The sequence below is a fragment of the Pristis pectinata genome, chromosome 23, assembly GCF_009764475.1.
Source record: "Pristis pectinata isolate sPriPec2 chromosome 23, sPriPec2.1.pri, whole genome shotgun sequence".
NCBI lineage: Eukaryota > Metazoa > Chordata > Chondrichthyes > Rhinopristiformes > Pristidae > Pristis > Pristis pectinata.
In genome coordinates this window covers 9,068,123-9,088,457 of record NC_067427.1, presented here as the reverse complement: position 1 = coordinate 9,088,457, position 20,335 = coordinate 9,068,123, and the positions used below count along the sequence as shown (strand labels likewise).

At 41.3% G+C, this 20,335-nt stretch overlaps 1 protein-coding gene across 2 annotated transcripts in view; it reads right to left on the bottom strand.

Moving 5' to 3' along the window:
• ttll11 (tubulin tyrosine ligase-like family, member 11) overlaps positions 1-18,895 on the bottom strand; it is a 125,688-nt gene extending 106,793 nt beyond the window's left edge. Inside the window, exons 1-3 of one of the 2 annotated variants that reach the window (XM_052037394.1) lie at positions 18,565-18,895; positions 12,735-12,834; positions 6,148-6,281 (exon numbers count right to left, since the gene is read on the bottom strand). In XM_052037394.1, the coding sequence (XP_051893354.1) occupies positions 6,148-6,281; positions 12,735-12,834; positions 18,565-18,852 (522 nt within the window). In that variant the 5' untranslated portion in view covers positions 18,853-18,895. Of the gene's footprint in view, positions 1-2,084; positions 2,119-6,147; positions 6,282-12,734; positions 12,835-18,564 lie in introns of those variants that run through there. The other variant, XM_052037395.1, reaches the window with a different exon arrangement.
• Positions 18,896-20,335: the final 1,440 nt, after the last annotated feature.

The window sequence follows — 20,335 nt, the reverse complement described above, 5'->3', positions numbered from 1 at the left end:
TAAACAGAAAACAATGGGAATAAACAGATCATTTTGTTTTAGAAGGCTGTAACATAGTGAGGTGCCAATGGAATCAATGATTTGAATAAGCAATCAGATGTAACATATCCAAGTTTGCTAAATTTTACAAAGCTGCATGGGTCGTGGGAAGGATGCAGGAAAACTTCAGGAAATATAAGCAAGCTAAATAAATAAATACACAAAGACACGGCAAATGGAAAATAATGTGGAGAAATGTGAGGTCATCCACTTTGGTAGAAGAACTGAATATTTTTAAAATGGTGAGAAAATGGGCGTAGGTGTTCAGAGAGACCTGGTAGTCCTTGTACATTTAAAGCATGTATAACAAGCAACTAGAAAGGCAAATGTTGAACTTTACTGAAAGGCTATGCAAGAACAAGAGGAAAAACGCTGTAAAATTATGTAGAACCTTAGTGATACTACAGCTCGAATACTGTGTACAGGTCTGGTCTCCATACCAAAGGAAGGATATAATTGTAATATAGAGAGTGCAATAATGGCTCATCACATTGATTCTTAGGAAGAGGAGATTATCCTATGGGGAGAGATTAAGTAGACTGACCCTATAATCCCTATAGTTTAGGGAAATGAAACATACAAAATTCTTACAAGGCTTGGCAGTGTAGATGCAGAGATGATGTTTTTAACTAGTCAGGCTTGTCTGGAATCAGGGTTACAGTGGAGTAGGGAATGAATAACCAATTTCTGTTTTTATTCATTATATTCCAAAGTTTTTACGGTTGATCTAAAATTCAGCTTCATCTGAGGATTTTAACAGCCCTTTACAATACAAAATACTTTCATTTCTTGAATAGGCAAATTCACAATAGGTTAACATGAAACAAAGTAGCGGTACAACAAAGTGGCAGTACAACTAAGCTTTACAACACCAGTAGCTTGAGAGAATTTCCACATCCATCATGTAGGCCTTTCCTCAGCTCATATAAGATATTGAGGGGCAATAATGTAAGCAAAACAAACACACAGATATTAAAAAGTGATGCTTTTAGATTTACCCAATGTACTTATGAAAGTGTTACTATACATCCAGTGCAAAGCTATGTGGGTTTGCTCAACAAGTCAGCTTCAATACTGTGCAGTAGTTTTCTCAGAAAACCAACTTTCATTCTGCGGTGCTCATTTCAAGCTCCTTGAAAATGGAAGATGTGAAATAATCAGAGATAACAAGGTCAAATACAAAAACTTCACACCTCTGAAAATAAGCCTTGCCAAAGAGATTTTAGTACTTGAGAATGAAGAGACTAAAAGTGTGAAAGCAAGTCTTGCTGTGAAGATCTCACTATGTTTGCAAATGAAAGCACCACACAAAAAAAATAGTAAATAGTTCTTCATAGTTTCAAAAAATTGCTTCTGGGATGCAAGCATCACCAACATGGATCATTGCTTAAAGCTGTCTTAGCAAAGCGCAGGTTCCTAATGATACACACATTCCTAGCTGTCTCTTCTCAAATCATCTTTTAACCCAATGTCACAGCCTCTTTTTCATCTGTATAAAGCTATATCTGTGCCTCCCTTATCTGTTCATCCATCCATTTATGTCAGTCTGGCTATCATACTTTGTTCTGCTACTTCCTACTATGTCTTTTATTACTGTGTTCAACTTGACTAACAAAGTTCACATACAATGGCTTAGCTGAAATCTAAACCACAGGCCTCCCTTGCTAGAGCTAGAGGGACAACTATTTCTAGAGTTCAATTTTCATTGTTACAGCTATGATATGGTCTGGTCCCATAGCCTTTTCTATGGGCAGGCACGGTAGTGTAGCAGTTAGTGTAACGCTATTACAGCGCCAACGACCCGGGTTCAATTCTGGCCGCTGTCTGTAAGGAGTTTGTACGCTCTCCACGTGTCTGCATGGGTTTCCTCTGGGTGCTCTGGTTTCCTCCCACATTCCAAAGACGTACGGGTTAGGAAGTTGTGGGCATGCTATCTTGGCGCCAGAAGCGTGGTGACACTTGCGGGCTGCCCCCAGAACACACTACGCAAAAGATGCATTTCACTGTGTGTTTCGACGTACATGTGACTAATAAAGAGATCTTACCTTACCTAAATCCAGTCCTTAGAGTCTGTTCTTGACATTAAGTAGAGTGACAAAAATTGGCTGAAGACTGATTTCAGTGATGATGGATATCTAGGTTGGAAACAGATAGACCATCTACTCAGCACTTCTGGCTGAACATATCTGCAAATGTTTGAACCTTATCTTTAGCAAGCCATGTTCTTCAAGCCACGTCCTCCTGTTAGCTGTTTCATTGTCCACTGCCATTCATAAATAGGACTGCAGAGGTCTAACCTGATCCAAAGGTTGTGGGATTGCTTAGCTCTGTCTGTTGCATGCTTGTTACATCTGGCACAATCCATTGTGTGGCAGCTGGATCCTTTAATTAACCTCAGTCAGTTGTGGTGTAACCATGCCACCCTTGATAGATATTGAAGTCCCCCCGCCCAGTATGTCTATGCCCTTGCTTCTTCCAAATGATCTGCAACATGGAGGACATCCTATTCATCAATTAAGGGGAAATTGTACATTGAAATGAGGAGAAAGCTTCCTCGTCTTGTTTGCTCTGATGCCATGAGACTTTGTTGTCAATGTTGTGGATTCACAAAGATGCTCCCTGGCACCAGTATATCACTGTACCACCTCTTCCAATCAATCTGTCCTGCTGATGGGACACGATGCAGCCAAAAATTGTCCATAAGACATAGGAGCAGAATTAGGCCATTCAGCCCATTGAGTCTGCTCCACCATTCGATCATGGCTGATTTATTTTTCCCTCTCAACCACATTCTCCTGCTTTCTCCCTGTAACCTTTGATGCCCATACTAATCAAGAAACTATCAACCTCTGCTTTAAATATACCCAATGACTTGGCCTCTACAGCCATCTGTGGCAATGAATTCCACAGATTCACCACCCTCTATCATCTCTGTTCTAAAGGGACATACTTCTATTCTGAGGCTGTGCCCTCTAGTCCTAGACTCTCCCATGACTGGAAACATCCTCTCCACGTCTATCCAGGCCTTTCAATATTTGGTAGGTTTCAATGAGATCCCCCCCATCATCCTTCTAAACTCCAGTGAGTATACGCCTACAGCCATCAAATGCTCCTCATATGTTAACCCTTTCATCCAGGGATCATTCTCGTAAACCTCATCTGAACCCTCTCCAATGCCAGCACATCCTTCCTTAGATATGGGGTCCAAACCTGCTCACAATACTCCAAATGTGGTCTGACCAACACCTTATAAAGCCTCAGCATTACATCCTTGCTTTTATATTCTAGTCCTCTCGAAATGAACGCTAACATTGCATTTGCCTTCCTTATTACTGACTCACCCTGCATGGAGAAGTCATGGACAGGTCTGGCACATTGACTTTAATGTACAGCTGTGACAACTAAGCAAGGTTGTTAATGAGCTGGGAGAAAATTTAATGTCTAAATTTAATGCCTAGATTAGTTGATACCAGATGGTTTTAACCCTTTTTTCTGCTTTATTGTTTATAATGCAACTGAGTGGCTAGTTAAGCCATCCAGAGGGCAACTGAGAGTCACCATATTGCCCCAGATCAGACAAAGATGAGATTTCCTCCTCTGAAGTGGGAAGAAATCACATCTTTAAATGGGTACCCTGTCAGGAGGGGAGAATATCTTGACATCTAGTCTTTAACCTGCTCCTGTAGCCACAATATTTCTGTTGCTGATCCAGTCACATTTTTTTCATTAATGATGAACCTCCGCTAAATACATACAGTAGAAGGTTAAATTCTCTCTTGTTGAACATGGTCATTGTTTGGCATTTGTTTTGTGCAAATGTTAACTAATTATCAGTACATGCCAGATTGTTGTCTAGGTCTTGATGTACATAGATATGGGCCATTTCATTATTGGAGGGGTTGCAAATAGAACTGAACATTGTGCCCGCATCAGTGAAGTTGCATACTTCTGACCTATTTGTGAAGGGATGATGATTAACAAAACACCAATAGTCTTGTAGTTCTAAATTATAACAAAAAGATTAATGCTATTTTATGATTGTGACATACAAATGTAAAGTGCATGAGAAAGTTGGAAGTCTCAGTTTAAAATTTTACCATAACTATACTATTTGACAATCTTCCCAATATTCTGAAAGTGTAAAGGAAGACAGTCAAGGGAACAATCTTAGAAATATTTTCTCAACATAATGAAAGACACAAAGCTGAAAAACAAATCTTAACCTTCCATTTTGAGAGTTAATAACTGATTTTCCAGAATAACTCCCTTGCAATTTCTAAATTTTACATTCAAAGTAAGGAAATTTATGGTGTATATGTGATGTATACACAGCAACTAATATTAATTGCATGAAATACCCAAGGACCACAGTTTCACTGATGACACTGTAGATAATTAAATTTGGACAGTAGTGCATTGAGCTAAATTGAGGCCATTTTTCATACAACTCAGTAAAGAAAACACATTCTATTCAATTCTAATGTTGATAGGGTAATTAATAAAGATTAGATTGTGTGCTGTTACTGAAATGATGTATTTCACATTCTATACTGTCAAACTGATGACAAGATTTAAATTAAAGCAAAATTAATAGTTAATAAATGCTTCATAAAGGACAAGTAATAACTATGCAAGCAGAAAACAAATGCATTACAAATATCACAAAATAAAGTGTTACAAAAATCTCTAGATTTATATGACTTCAAATGAAAGTTATAGAAACTCACAACTGCAATTGAAAGGGTAACTTTTCAACTGAAATATTTTAACTTAGTAGTCAAGGATTCAGTAATAATTCAATTTGAGTCTCTAGCTGCTCAGAAAATTTCCTAACCAGATCAATAAACTGTTTTCAGTTCCATAAACTTCAACCTTAGTTTATGAAAGTCTTTAACAATTCTCTTTGGAACTCCATTTAATGACATTCATTGACATTCCTTAGTCATTACTATTATTCAAGTGGGTTAATTAGGTATCATGCTAATTCCATGCTGGCTTTCTCTCATCAACTGAAAATTTTCATCCATTGTCTTGATTTTAAAAGCTCTCATTCCATTTTTCATGGCCACGTCCCCAGCTATCATTGACTGATAGATATCACCACCATTTTTGGATCCAAGTATAGCTGTGCCATTACTGGTGGTATGCCTTCAGCTGCAAGGCCCTAAGTTTTTGAACTTTGTTCTTAAGCCTCTCTTTACCTTCATTTCTCCTACCCCTTTGATCAAGCATCTGTCTACTGTCTTCTTAAATGGCCTGGTTTAAAATTTTTTGTTGGGTAACTCTTCCAAAAACAGCTTCAGAATATTGAGCTGTCTAACATTTAAAAGGTACGAAAATTTATGTTGTTTTTTTCACTACTAGTGATCAAGTTTTCAACTAAATTAAGCTGAATGTCTTACTTTGTAGTCATCTTTGATAGTACAACAGCAGATACTGAAAAAAAAGCAGCTTCAAATACTGAAACTACATAAGTAAAACACGATGGGCACCGAGTATCATCGTGTTTTACTTATGTAGTTTCAGTAATCATACTCCCTTCACATTTCACAGGCAGCCCGCTTGGGCTTCATGATGCTGTATCTGCATGAATTGCAATTTTCTTACTTACTAGGTTGGTGCAGTGTAATCTCTAGTTATTTACCAGAATTATATGGCATATACAAAAAGGAAATCTATCAGGTACCTGAAATGGAGAGGTGATCCCAAAAACAAAAAGAAAAATCACTGTTATTACCGATCTGCCATTGGTTGGAATTTTCTATGTTAATTTTGGTCTTATTTACTCTTCAGACCTAAATGATAAAACTAGCACTGATATTTACATTGGCTTGGGGGGGCGGGGTGGAGAACAAATATCTCACAAATCCTTTACATATTTTTAAATAAAATCACAATAATGGAGGTGGTGGTTTCTAATGCTAGGACTAAAGCATTTTTTTTTGTCTTCATGGCAATTATTAACAGGAAGGGCTCCATATTTCACCTGTGACATTCTTTAAACAAAATAAGTTTAAACTTCACAGCCAACTTCCTTTCTTATAAATACAAGCAGAAGAGAAATGATATACCCATTTTTTATGCTGTTATATTTTTTCAGCATTTTACCTCATCTACAAAATTTTGATATTCTTCTGGCAAAATCCAAGAACGAGGGTAAAACTTGTATTCTTCAGAAAACAATTCTTGCATCGTTCGAACTGCTCGACTAAAATTGACTTTACGTGTCATTTCCATCATTCCTAAAAAGGGAGAAGATACTGCAGTTATAAGAGTCTTGGATGGTAATACATGGTTGAGGTTCATACAAAACAATATACTAGCAAACAAATCATGGTTATCAAAAGTAAGTGCTTAGAAGAAAACACATCTAGAATACACACTGAATCCAACAAAAGTCAATGCATTCAAAAACGGATCTATTGAGTAGTTAAGCATTGATAAAGCTAGATCTGTGCCTACTTATAGCATTCTACATAGACAAAAAGGTTTTTATTTGAAACAGTTATTGCATTTGTACTCTGGTTCTTAATATTTCTGCAAATCTATATGGCTCTTTTTACAGTTCTACAGGAGCATAAATTACACTTAATACTAACCTGTAAGTTTTTGAGCAAATATATTACAGCCAGCTCACAGGAACAGGCCACTTCATTAGTGCGTTTGATGATGTCAGATTCCCAAAACAGGCACTCTACTCACAGCCAGAGATTTTCAGGAGGACAGAGGAAATTATTGGATAATGCTTTCAGAGCCTCATTGAAAAGGTGGAACATCCCCAAAGACTTGTTCAAAATGGAGAAGGTGCATTCAGACAAGAAGAATGTCAATACAATCTTTAACAATCTAACTTTGAATGATATAGTACTTATTTTGGAAAAAAATCATGTTATTTGCAAGTATACAAAAGCAGTAAATTATCTGGCAATGTTCAAAGTTGAAAAGGCATTAATTAGAAGCTATTTTAAGTCAAATGAGTCCGTGTAGAAACAGAATACATTCAGACCATGCACCTGTTATTGCCAGATGTATGACACTTATTCAGATACAAAACCAGGTCACACATTGAGGACATGTACCTGCTAATAAAATTCAATGACAGACTTTGAGAGTTATATCTCATCACCAAGAATGCTGTTACTCAGCGTATTATGCAAGCAAATGCCAAAATAAATAAATAAATAAATAGCTTCTCATGTGAAGGTACCAACATTTAATGGGGTTCTGTTCCATGGTACCAGAAATTTTCAACCATTTAAGGGCCTAGAGAAAAAGACGGGAAGGTCGGCAATTTGGCATGGAGTATCACATACTGGCACACTCGCTGTCCAAGTAACGCACATTCCTTCAGAGAATACACATTAGAAAATAGGAGCTAGAATTCTGATATGACCTCATTAATATAAATGGGTAAGGAAAAAGTAGCAGCCATATCATAATTGACATGTGGGCTTGCATCATAAAATGTCTGAATACAATTAAAACAAAGAGAGAAAGTAAGTTTTAAGATCAGGAAAAGGGGAAGGGACAGGGAGATACAAAGGAAGGTCTGTGATAGGGTGGAAGGCAGGAAGCTGTTAATGAAGTGAAAATGAGAGGTAAAGGGATTATTAAGTAAAAGAGGTAGGTCTCAAGGGGTGCAAACAGGAGAAAATGAATGTGAAATTACCGAAAAAAAGTTATGTGAAAAAGGTAGTGGGATGGTGAAGTGAATCAGACCATCTGAAGAGAACGATCTCTTTACAATGCCAAAGGGGGAAGGGAGGGATGGTGGCGTTACATTGGAAGTGTTAGAAAATGTGGAGGCTGATGGTGGAAGCGGAAGACAAGCACAGTGCTATCCTAGTTTTGAGCCAGAGGACAGCAGAGAGATGTAGTAATGGAAAATAAATGAACACAATTAAAGATCCTGCCAGCTACGGAGAGGAACCCACAGTTGAAGTAATACATATTGAAAATACTGGTTTGGGAAGTGGCAGCATCAGAAGAGACAAAAAAACTGGAAGAAATTAATACATTTCTTGAAAGAAGCTGGGTAGGAGGAAGTATAACCATGGGGGCTTGAATGCTCAGTGGAGATTGGTCACTTGTATTTGCTAGGATGTAGTTTTGGCAGATAATTGATCAAAAAAGGAAAACAGAAAGCAATGGTGAATAAAGCAAAAAAGGCAAATGGCATAATGAAAGATTTTTTGACCCAAAACGTTAACTAACCTGCTGAGTATTTCTGGTATTTCTGTTTTATTTCAGATTTCCAGCATCTGCTTCATTTTGCTTTTAGATCCATATACATGTTGTGAATAAAATTGAAAGCTATTGAACTTACTGAAGTTGGGATTGAGAAAAGATAAGTTGCTTCCTTATTGAAGATCAATATGTAGTAATATTTATAGTACTTCATTTATCTTTTTACCAATTCATAGAAAATTATATTTGCCTGGATCTTGCCATTGTGATTTCTGAATCTTGCACGTGAGTACTTAAACATGGAACAGAGAAGTTATTGTCAATGATACACTGCTCTCCTACAGGTTGTATTAAAGATGTTCTTGCAGATGAAAAGGTTTTTGAAGTCATGGAACTGAACTTTCTTGAAGGCTTCATTATTCTTACTGCAAGTATTCCTTGAAAAAGTTTTTGTTGAATAAGACACCCAACCATTATTTTATAAAAAGCACTAAGATATGATTATCGCTGAGCAACCTTAATGGCACTGAAAGACTAATTTTATATTTGTGGAATGTCAGAGTTCTCCACACCCTGGATATTTCCATTTGTATTTGTTCCAAAAAAGTTCCATAAATCAAGAAAGGTGCTGAGTCTATTTGATGGCTTCATTGTTGCTGGATTCCAGAGACCTACTATAACTGATACCAGAATGAAATTAATGGAGAAAGGTGAAACCCATGTCAAACAAATCATTTTTTCTTTCAGAGATGAGTTTTGGACTTTATATCCATGCATCACTAAGAAAGCCTATTTCTACAACAAATCACTTGATTATGCCTCACCTCAACTTCACATTGCCTCTAAATTCAACTATTTGTGTCTAGCCTCTTTCTTTGACACATTGTAATTTAAAATTTGCGGTCCTGTCCTGACTCATAGCAAATCCCATTCACCCTTCAGTGGATAACATACAATGACTCCTGGTTTAACAATGCCTCAAATTTTAAAAATATCCTTCTTGTTGTCCAGTCCTTTATAAGCTTGTCCCTTCTTTTCCTTTTAATCACCTCAGATAATCCTCCAAGATACCAATGCTCCTCTAATTATGGTCTCTTGAGCATACTGAATTTAATCATTCCACCAATTGCAATATTGTCCTTGGCTGCCAAGTTTGGAATTCATAAAGTTCTTTATCTTTCTACCTTTCCTCCTTAAAACCTACTGCTCTACATCCTTTATCTTTCTATCTCTCCCTGCTCTATGCCACAAGAAAAGTCGACCACCCTTCATGAAAACAGCCAGGCACACCGAAGAGGAGATTGCCAGAGAGGTCTCTGTAAGGACACAAGAGATTGATGAATGCCTTCACTCTGGTGAAGCATGCAATGCAGACAAGTCTTTCAGCTCCTGTGTGCTGAAGAAAATGTGGATGAAGTCTTCTCTTCTTCAGTATGCACTTTGATGCAATAGTCAACAGCAAATTGAGATATAGCAGAGATAAGCAGTAGCAGACTGGAAAGAGCTTTAAGGTGGCTGTCATCTTTACCTCCATGGGCCGAGATGAGAGGCCATTAATGAGGTCATAAGGCACATGTCTCAATAAGGACAAAGACTGCAGTGAGAGTGTCAGCCCTTTAAATATAATAGTTTCAGAGGCAAGTAACATCTGATAGTTTTGTAAGTAAGAACTTTCTAAACCAACAATTTAATTGCAGATAAATTGTGTGTGTTCCACTATAATTTACATTGTTTGGGCTGGAAAAAAAAGAGCATGACTCAAGTCAAATTTCTATGCAAAATTGCTCTGCTTCTGGTTATGCCAGTTATTAACTGGGCTGCACTGTGTTTCTTTTAATTTCTCTTGGTTATGGTTTGACCTAATAGAGCCATTCTCATATTATCAAGGGAGTGTTTCCATTGAGGGGAAAGACAAAACTTGAGGCTGAGTATAAAAGAGTCACCATGAAAGATAACAACAGATTCAGAAAAACTACCCAAGGTGGCAAGAGCTATTAACTCACTACCATAGGAATAGTTGAGGTGAATAGCATATATGCACGTGAGGTTAAAAGAAATATGAATGAAAATAAAGAGTATTTTTGACAGGATTAGAAGAGGAAGGATGGAAGTGGTTCACTTGAGGGAGAAATGCCAACATAGACAAGATGGGCTGTATATTCTGTACAACTCCATCTAAATTCCAGCACTCTCTTACCCAAAACCAATTATTTTACCAAAGATTTTTCTTTGTCATTTCAAGTTTAATTCAGCATGCACTGTCAATGCTATAGGGCATGGAAATGACTGCAAAATCTACTGCAAGACATGAGAGCAGGGCAGAAATTAGTTGATGCCACTGTGCTTTCAAGTGGTCAGTGCACTCATAGCACACACCAAAACTGAGCAGCATTTGAAACTGAATCTTGAATTTTAACTGTACAATTCTGGCAATCTGTGGGGACTTGTCAGATTATGACTATTTCCTCAGACAGCTCACTGATTACCCCCAAGCAATTTATGCATTTTAGAAAGCTCTTAAAAACTGAAAATACAACTGAGAATTTAATTGTCTGCAAATCTGCAAGTTGAGAATTCAGATTCTGTTTTCTATGACAGATGATGTCAATATCGATCTGTGTAAATAGTTCATTGACCACGACATACGTCAATTTACATTTAGTGAACCAGAACAATGCCACTAGTAACCCGGGCATTGTATGTAGTAATAAATAGATAAAATCAGTAAAGCAGCAGCTTTTTGTCCATTAAATGCATGTTTGGGAAAGAAAATTCCACTATGAAAGTCAGCTTAATTCAAATGCAAGAAATTCGACAAGGCAGATTTAGGAAATAAATGTAATTGTAACTGAGACACTTTTATAATCCCTCAATAATAGTTTTCAAGCAACCAAAATGGAAAGATTAAAAGTATATGATTTAAATTTAACCGATGCAATTAGTTATTGACCAGAATTATAAAATCATTACTTAGCATTCTATTGATTCTCAGTGAAATTCTTTGTGTTAGAACATAGAAATAGAACATTACAGCACAGTACAGGCCCTTCAGCCCACAAAGTTGTGCCAACATTTTATCCTGCTCTAAGATCTATCTAACCCTTCACTCCCACACAGTCCTCCATTTCTCTACTAAAATAGTAAATTGTGGCGACTCACCGTCTAGTCGGGCGAACCGGCTCGGCAGTCGGGTCGCGCGGCGTCGGAGCGACGAGGCCCAAGATGGCGGCGGGCCTCGTCTTTCCGAACGACGGGGAGAACCCGCGCGCGGGAAAGTCCTGATGACGTAGGACTTACGTCATTGCCGGTTTTTTTGGGCGGGAGTTTCTCTCCCTTAAAGGGCCCGCACAAGGCGGGAAAATAAACCAGTTCTGTTTGGCAATCCTCCGAGTCGAGTCTTGTTTTATTCCGCGGTAGCAACCGCTACATTGGTGACCCCGACGGTCCAAACGGCTTTTGGACCCGCGAAATGGACGACAGCGCAGCAGCCAACGCAGTGGCCCTCAAGCTGCCCGCCTTTTGGACACTTCGGCCCAGCGTCTGGTTTGACCAGGCCGAAGCGCAATTCCACCTTCGGCAGATCACCTCCGACTCCACGAAGTACTACCATGTGGTTAGCTCTCTGGACCAGGAGACAGCCGCCCAGGTTGGAGACTTCATCCAGTCGCCTCCGGAGGAAGATAGGTACCCGGCTTTCAAAGATCTTTTGATCCGGACCTTCGGCCTCTCCCGTTGTGAGCGCGCCGCCCGCCTGCTTCATCTGGATGGCCTGGGGGACAGATCCCCATCCGCCCTAATGAATGAGATGCTGGCATTGGCCGAGGGACACAAGCCATGCCTGATGTTCGAACAGGCCTTCCTCGAACAGCTCCCCACTGACATCCACTTTTATTTTGGACATTGGAGGCAGGGAACAGGTTTTCACGGCGGACCGCCTCAAACCGGCCCATTTGGATCTGCAACAGCCTGTCGAGGTTGCCACGCCACGACACAGAGGCCGCCCCCCTAAGCGGCAGCTGGCACAGCCCACGGACCTTGGGGACTGTCTCGCCGGTTCTGGGGGGGGTTGTGTGGCGACTCACCGTCTAGTCGGGCGAACCGGCTCGGCAGTCGGGTCGCGCGGCGTCGGAGCGACGAGGCCCAAGATGGCGGCGGGCCTCGTCTTTCCGAGCGACGGGGAGAACCCGCGCGCGGGAAAGTCCTGATGACGTAGGACTTACGTCATTGCCGGTTTTTTTGGGCGGGAGTTTCTCTCCCTTAAAGGGCCCGCACAAGGCGGGAAAATAAACCAGTTCTGTTTGGCAATCCTCCGAGTCGAGTCTTGTTTTATTCCGTGGTAGCAACCGCTACAAAATGAAAATTACTTCCTCTCCAATCACTGTGCAAATATTATTTGTTTTTCTACCAGCAAAATGCAGTAACTAAAATTAAAACAGGAAGACAGGATAACAGAACCTAGCTACAGAAATATATTGTATTAAGCCACAGGAATAATCATTGAGATATACCTGGATATTTGTTGACTTGACTCGAGCAGCTAACTTCACCATCATGAAAAGACACTCCATGCCAATAGACGTCACAAAAGAGATGACGTCCTGCTGGAAACTGAAACAAATTAGGAAACTATCAGCACTTACAAAAGATGTTAACTATAAAATAGTGCATTATATTCATTTGATTTAGAAAGTAAGAAACTAAACAACAATTCAGAAAGTACTTTTGAAATCTCATTTGCAATTGGTTACTTTTTAAAAAGTTGGCACTGTCATGCAGGCAAATATGGCAGCAACTTATGACAAGCAAATCCCACATGCATCCACTAATAACTCATCACCATTAGACCTTCACAGCAGACAGAGCACAACCATGCAGCATCCACCCAACTAACCCTCATTCACCCAAAGTACCTAGTGCTTCAAGGCAATGATTACCAAGGTTGCTGTTGAAGTTGGTAATGCTCCAGTGCGTAACCACAAAATCAAAACCACCATTTCCAAATATATCGTAAGCTGTGTGTTTGACATCCCTGCCTTAGATCAACTATTAATTTTAACCAGCAATCAACAGATTTTTTAAAAGATAAGAACCCATTTCTTCTGACTACTGAACTAAATATATTTATATCCTTCCCCAGTAAAAGATACATCACAGTAAAAGCCATCAACATCAGCTATAGATGCTTTGGCATTAAGTAGTAATGGATTACACATACACACCATCCAGAAGTACTAGTATGTAGATCTACAAGGACATGGAGTTTCATACTGAGCTTATCATTTTAATTTACGAAGATCAGAATATAATCAGTCATCGTGCAGCGAGCCAACAATTGGTCATGAGCTTGATGCTTAAAAATCTATTAGTGCCCAAGGTGCCAGGCACTACTGGAAGGTCCTTGTGTACTTTTATTTCTGCACTGTGCCATTGTGCAGCATGCAAAGGAAAAGAGTAGGTAAGTACAAGGCAGAGTTGGGTCCAGAGTCACAAACGAGATAGACTTGATGGTTGGGACAAGTGGAGGGGTGTTTTTGCGATCAGTCTTGGGGTCAGAGGATTTGGGAGGTGAAGGGATTGGGGGGGGGGGCATGGGATGGAGAAAGAGGGGGAAATCTATAGGTCGCCCAAGGATACTATGCTCAAGAGAGCAGGTTGAGTTTTGTGATTTAAAATTTTCTGGATTTTAGCATGAGGGATGTCTTCATTAGGTGTGCACATATCATGGAAAACTAATCATCAGTTGCAAGTGGAATCCACAACCAGAAGTGCCCAGTTGAATTTCCTGAGTAGCACCACTAGACTTTGAAATATCTGCAATCAAGTTCCATGCAGGAAAAAAAATGCTCATATCAGTAGTGCTGCAAGAAACAAAGGTGCAAACTTCTGGACTTATATATCAAAACAAGAAAACCTGAAAACAAGAAAGAGGTCTTGTTTAATTGAATAAACATCTAAATATAACTTAGCTGGAATTCTTCCATACTTCATGATTTTGTTATTAAAAATACAAACTACAATCTGTTCTTAGATCAAACCAAATTATTTTCAAATTTTTACATAAAATTCTATCATAACATGATCATTCTTCCTTAAATACCAGAATAGCAAGACTTTTATATTGCACAATACTGGATCTAAAATAGCGTATGTTCTCATTTGTTGGTCAACAAATTAATCCAGAAAACCATTTGTTATACACTTCACAAATCTGTCCTCTACACTATGACTGCTAATTTTTGTCCAGTCTATATGTAGATACATACAGTACTTATATTACATACAGTACATATATTACTCTTGTTACATGCATTTCTAATTTCATGATGCCCTTCATTATCACTACTGTTTGGGGGTGGGGGGGGGGGGGTGTCTATGGATATCTTCAATCAATGATTTCTGACCCTTGCTTTTTTTTTAAAAAAACTCCTCTCAAACTTGATATTCTGAATTAAGATTCTATTTCTCTATGCCTTCATCTCATCCTTCATTATCTGGATTACTCTTCCTTTTGTATTTTGTCTTCCTCTTCTCACAGTCAAATATCCAGGAAGACACAATTCCCAATCTTCATCACTTTGCAACCATGCCTCCATAATACCAATATATTTCTATTTATTCTATTAGTTCAAACATTTTGTTATGAATAACGTCTGTGTTCAGATAAAGAATCTTTACATTTGTCCTTACCATTTTCCCTGCTCTTACTCCAATTGATGGTGTACTTCCAAGTTTGTATGTTTCCCTTCCCAACTGGTTGTCATTTTCCTGTTTGCTAACCCCTCATATTTTCTTTCAAAGGTATTAAGTTTTCCCTCACCTGAACCTTCCACCCACATTATTTAGATTAAAGCCTATATACAGCCCTAGTTATTCAATTTGCTAGGACAATGGTCCCAGCCCAATTCAAGAGAAGCCCTTCCCATAGGAAAAGTTTCCTCATTCCCAACTACTGGTACCAGTATCCCAGGAACTGATACCCATTTCTCTCACACCAATCTTTGAGCTGTGCATTTAACTCTCTAATCTTCATGACTTTATGCCAATTTACACCTGATTATGGTGGAAATCAAGAGATTATCTTTTTAATTTGGACCCTGGCTGCTCATAATTCCATTTTAGTCCTGCTTCCTTCCAAACTTCCCTTTCAGTCCTGCTTCCCACCATGACAATTGGATCATTCCCCTCAGCCTCATTCCCAAAACAGCCTTTGTAACGCATGCTCATGCCTCGGATAGAAGCGACCTTAAACATACCACCCCCCAGACCCCTGCTACATGCTGTTGTGGACAGACTGCTCATCCACCCTGGCTCTGCAAACACCTTGTACCCATTAGACACGTAAGATGTGAGACTCCTCAGCACTACCTTCTGCAACCCCATACCGTTCTACTCAGTTATACCCTCCTGTTGCTCTTGATCAACCAATTTTGCAGTACTTAATACAGGGAATGTGTCTGCCTCTTGAAACAAAGTGTCTGGTAAACTCTCCCCCCCCCCCCCCCCCGATGCATCACAGTATCCAAATAGGAAACTGGCTCACCAACTCCAAGATGAATTTCCTTTAGCTGCAGACGTGGCCACCATCAATCACAATAGCTTTGATCAGTTCCCACATACTGCAGCACTAATGCAATACTTATCCTGCCATGCTCAAATTAATTTAATGTATTTATTTGATTTATTTAAATTTAAAGCTACACTATTACCCTTATCTCACCAAGCTCCACACACTGTGGTAATGCACTCAGTGAGCACTGCATGCTGTCCATTTGAGGAACCCAAATACCTATATTCCCAGGTTCCATACAATCAGAGTCAACTAGTTCTAGCTGGTTTCCCAATTAACTTTCTGATTAAAATCTTGTTGGTTATCACTCCAAATGAAAAAAATAGGGTAATCTCACGGTTAAGTAATTCATTGTTTAATTTTTATTAAGATTAAAATCTCCACTTTACTCACTCCAAGATACTGCACTCAAACTAGCCTTTTGTGAATCTTGCATGAGGACACCCAAGTCTCTCTGCAATCTCTCAAAAATTTAAATGTTTCTTTTTTATTGTTACTACCAAAATGGATTAATTTCACATTTTCCCCACTTTATTACTTATTTGCCAGATCTTTGCCCACTCACGGAATGTATCCATATCTCTCTATACCATGCTTATGTCCTCTTCATAAAATACTTTCCTACCTATCATTTCTGTTAGTTCAATGTTGACCTTAAAGCTCAAAGTTCTTTACAGAAAAAAATCTAAGTGTAAATTTTTCATTTTGTTAATAAAATAACTTTTACTTGAAAAATATGAATCTAAATGAATCATCAATAGGGTCTTTCTAATAAAAATAAATAAATCACTAAACTAGTAAAACTAGCCTGCAAAAGAAAAGGCAAACCAAGTATTAAGGTTTATGTTTGCTTGGATGAAATTCACAATAGTTATGCTGATTTTTTAAACATTGAACTTCAGTTGGATTATACTTGAGTACTATCAACAATTCTTTGCTAAATTATAGAAAGAATAAAGAGGCTCTGGAGAGGAAATACTTTTAAAAACAAAATTCAATCAGGGTTGAAGGCAAGGTTGGCAAGGCCAGCATTTGTAACCTATCCCCAATTGCCCTCAAGGAAATGCCAGCAAGACAATCTCTTAAACCATTGCTATGTTGCAAAGGTAGTGTAATTATGGCCCAACATCAGCATTAATCAATGGCAAGAAGGTAAACATCTTGGAGAAGAAATTGCAGGTGGTACACCTGCTGTCTTTACCCTACAGACAAAGAAGGACAACAAGTTGTGCAGAGAGAGAGTATTATGATCCAGCATCCCACTGCTGAAGGCCCAGTAATACTATTCCATACACCCACTGGCAGACACCCAGTCTCTTCCGATACTATACACCCATTGCCACAAACTCAGTATCATCCATTGCTGTAGACTGCCTCCCCAATGCCATAGACTCTGTTTCACCCAATGCCTCAGACCCCATCTCACCCAGAGCTGCGGATCTGGTGCCCAGTGCATCCAATGCTGCAGCTGGTGCCTCAGACTGTATCATCTAGTGCCAAAGAGCCAGTGTTACTCAGCATTGCAGATCCAGCGCCACAGATGTAGCATCCCTCAGAGCCACCAGACCAATATCAATCAGTGCTCAAGATATCATCCAGTCTCACCCAATCACCTACATTCACTGTTGCAGACAGTATCACTCTATGCAGAGGAACCAAATGTCATTCAGCACAGCAGACCCAGTGTGACCCTACTCTGCAGTTCCCAGTACACTCTAACCCTGCACCACTGACCCAGTCCCACCCATCAATAGGCCGTCATCTTGTCCTGCAGTTCCGATGTCACTTCGCCACAGACCTAGTGCCACATGGCCACACATACCCATCACCACACACCCAGGGTAACCTGCCTTGCAGATTCAGTGACACACAATTCTGTTAACCACCTTACCCAGTGCTGCAGATCCAATGCTGCACAAAGTATCAACTGTTACCCCAGACTGTGATCGAGGTCACCCAGAGCCACAGGAACGTGGACGCATTGTCACCCAGCTCTGCAGATCCAGCACCACAGACCCACTGTTAGCTAGTGTCACAGATCCAGTATCCACCAGAGTCCCAGATTCAGTCAGTAGAACAGCAGAGCTGCAGACCTAGTGATACACATGGTTACACTGGTGCCACCTTAACTTGCACACTGCTACAGTCCCAGCAGTGCAGATCCGGCACCATCGGCCCCGCAGTGCAGACCTGGCACCACAGACCCAGCAGTATAGATCCAGTGCCACAGACCCAGCAGTGCAGATCCAGCATGACTAACCTTGTCACCTTGTAGCATGGGAACAGTATCACCATCCAACAAACCAACATAAAGAACCGGGGTCATCCAGTGCTGGGGAACCAATGCCACCCAACGCAACATGCCATAGATTCTGTGACACCCCTTGCCACAGATCTCGACACCCAATGCCCTCGACACCGTCACACCAAGCTGCAGACCCAGTACCACGGGTCCAATGCAGAAGAGCCAGGGCAGGGAGACCATGAGACTGCAGGCCGATGTTTCTCTGGGTGGGCGGCACTGGGTGTGCAAGCACTGGGTGGGCGGCACTGGGTCGGCAGACACTGGGTGTGCAAGCACTGGGTGGGCGGCAGACACTGGGTGTGCAAGCACTGGGTGGGCGGCACTGGGTGTGCAGCAACGGGAGACAGTGCGCCGCGCAGGCGAGGCTGAGTGCGGGGCCCATGGCACTGGATGGGTGACCGCTGCAGCCAGCAGCCCCTGCGCCCGGTATCACGGGCCCCGGGCCCAGCCCCCAGCGGAACCCCACCTCCTTCCACTTCAGCTGCTGGATGCAGATCCTGAGCGCCTCGGCCGACGTCTTGGCCCTGGAGCTGTCCACCGTCACCGTGCGCCTGCTCCGGCGCGGGCGGCACTGCCTGCCCTGCTCCGCCCGCCGCTGCTGCTGCAGCTGCCGCCGCGACGCCTCCTTAGTCAGGGAGGCCAGCGCTCTGCGAGCCGCCAACGGGAACACGGCGTCCGCCGCGCCGGCCATCGCCGCCGCCTCCGTCCCGCCGCCGCCGCCCGCCGGGCCGGGCCCGCGCGCCCGCTGACTCATGCCTCGAGCTCCCGCGCGCCCGGCCGCCGCCCGTTCAAACGCCAACCGCCCGCACTCCCTCCCGCGCTCAGCCACCCCCCCCCCCTCACCGCCCATTGTTGACACGCCGTTGCCAGCGCAACGGTCCCGTCGGAAAGCGGGATGTTGCCGCCCACAGCGGCGCGCCCTGGCGAACGGCGCAACCTCAAGGCCTCGTCTGCTCTTGAAGATTTCAAAAATGAAGAGGCTACAAGTTGGGGAAAATCAAAAAGAAAACAAAACTACAGATGGTGGAAATGGGAGATGAATTAAAATGCTGGAAACACTCAGCAACGCCTGTGGAATTGTTTTTACCTGTCCTACGTCAATGCACTCTGTGCTACCTCAGTGCTCTCTGATAACTCAGTGCTACCTCAATGTATCTGCATCGTGTAATAAATTGATCCGTACCATCGGTATGCAAGACAAGTTTTTCACTGTACCTCGGTACAGGTGATAATAATAACTCAATACCAAAGGGAAACAGAGTTGAAGTTTCAAGTCGAACACCCTTAATTGGAAATGGGGCATTGGCTAAAAATTTGTCTGCCGCATCCCAGATGGAGGCAAACTGCTCCATCTGGGCATGGGCGGGCAGGACATAAAACTCTGGAAGAAAGAAAGAGGAAAGCTAATTCCAGTGGAGTCCTTCTGATGAAATGCATGGAACAGGACCATGTCATGACCAACGTCCTTTATAAACAAAGAGATGTCCAAGACCTCATGACAACACATCAGTTTCATGCTCTGGCAACTGATGGATTGTGCAGTCATCCCAGCAAAAGGCTGCAAGGATATTTACAACACCTGCACCAATGACAGGTGCTGACGACCACTTCTTATCCAGGCTGTTACTTCCATGATACTTGCATATGTCCTGATGCAGTGTTTCAAACCAAAACATCGACAGATCCTTCCCCCCCACCACAGATGCTGCTCGACCCACTGAGTTCCTCCAGCTGATTGTTGTTACTTGCATCAATCTGGCCCCAAAGCAACAGCAGCAACAGAAATGCTGCCCTAGGAAATCAATGTAGTATATTTCAAGGACACTTTGAAGAAAGCTTGTCTCAGACAGTGTCTTACAGACAATATGATGACTCCCATCCAACAGGAGTCACAGCACTCCATATGCAGTACACAGAAGCACAGAGCTAGATTATGTGTTGAAATCACTGGAGTGGCACTTGAACACAAAGCTGTCCTATTCAGAGCCATGAGCACTACCGTGGCATTACAGGGTAACCCAGGGACACTGGTGCTGATGTGAATAAGCAGGTTTCAGAAGGATTATCCAGGTTTATCCTCTCAGGACCAGTGTAGAATCGTGAACTTTGTTTTGCACAGTGGGTGAATGCGATTTGGAATGCACTAGCTGCAAGGGTGCTAAAAACAAATCGTTAGTATCTTTCAACAGGGTATTGAAAAGGCAAAGTAAATACACAGTTGTTGGAAAAGAGTGCTA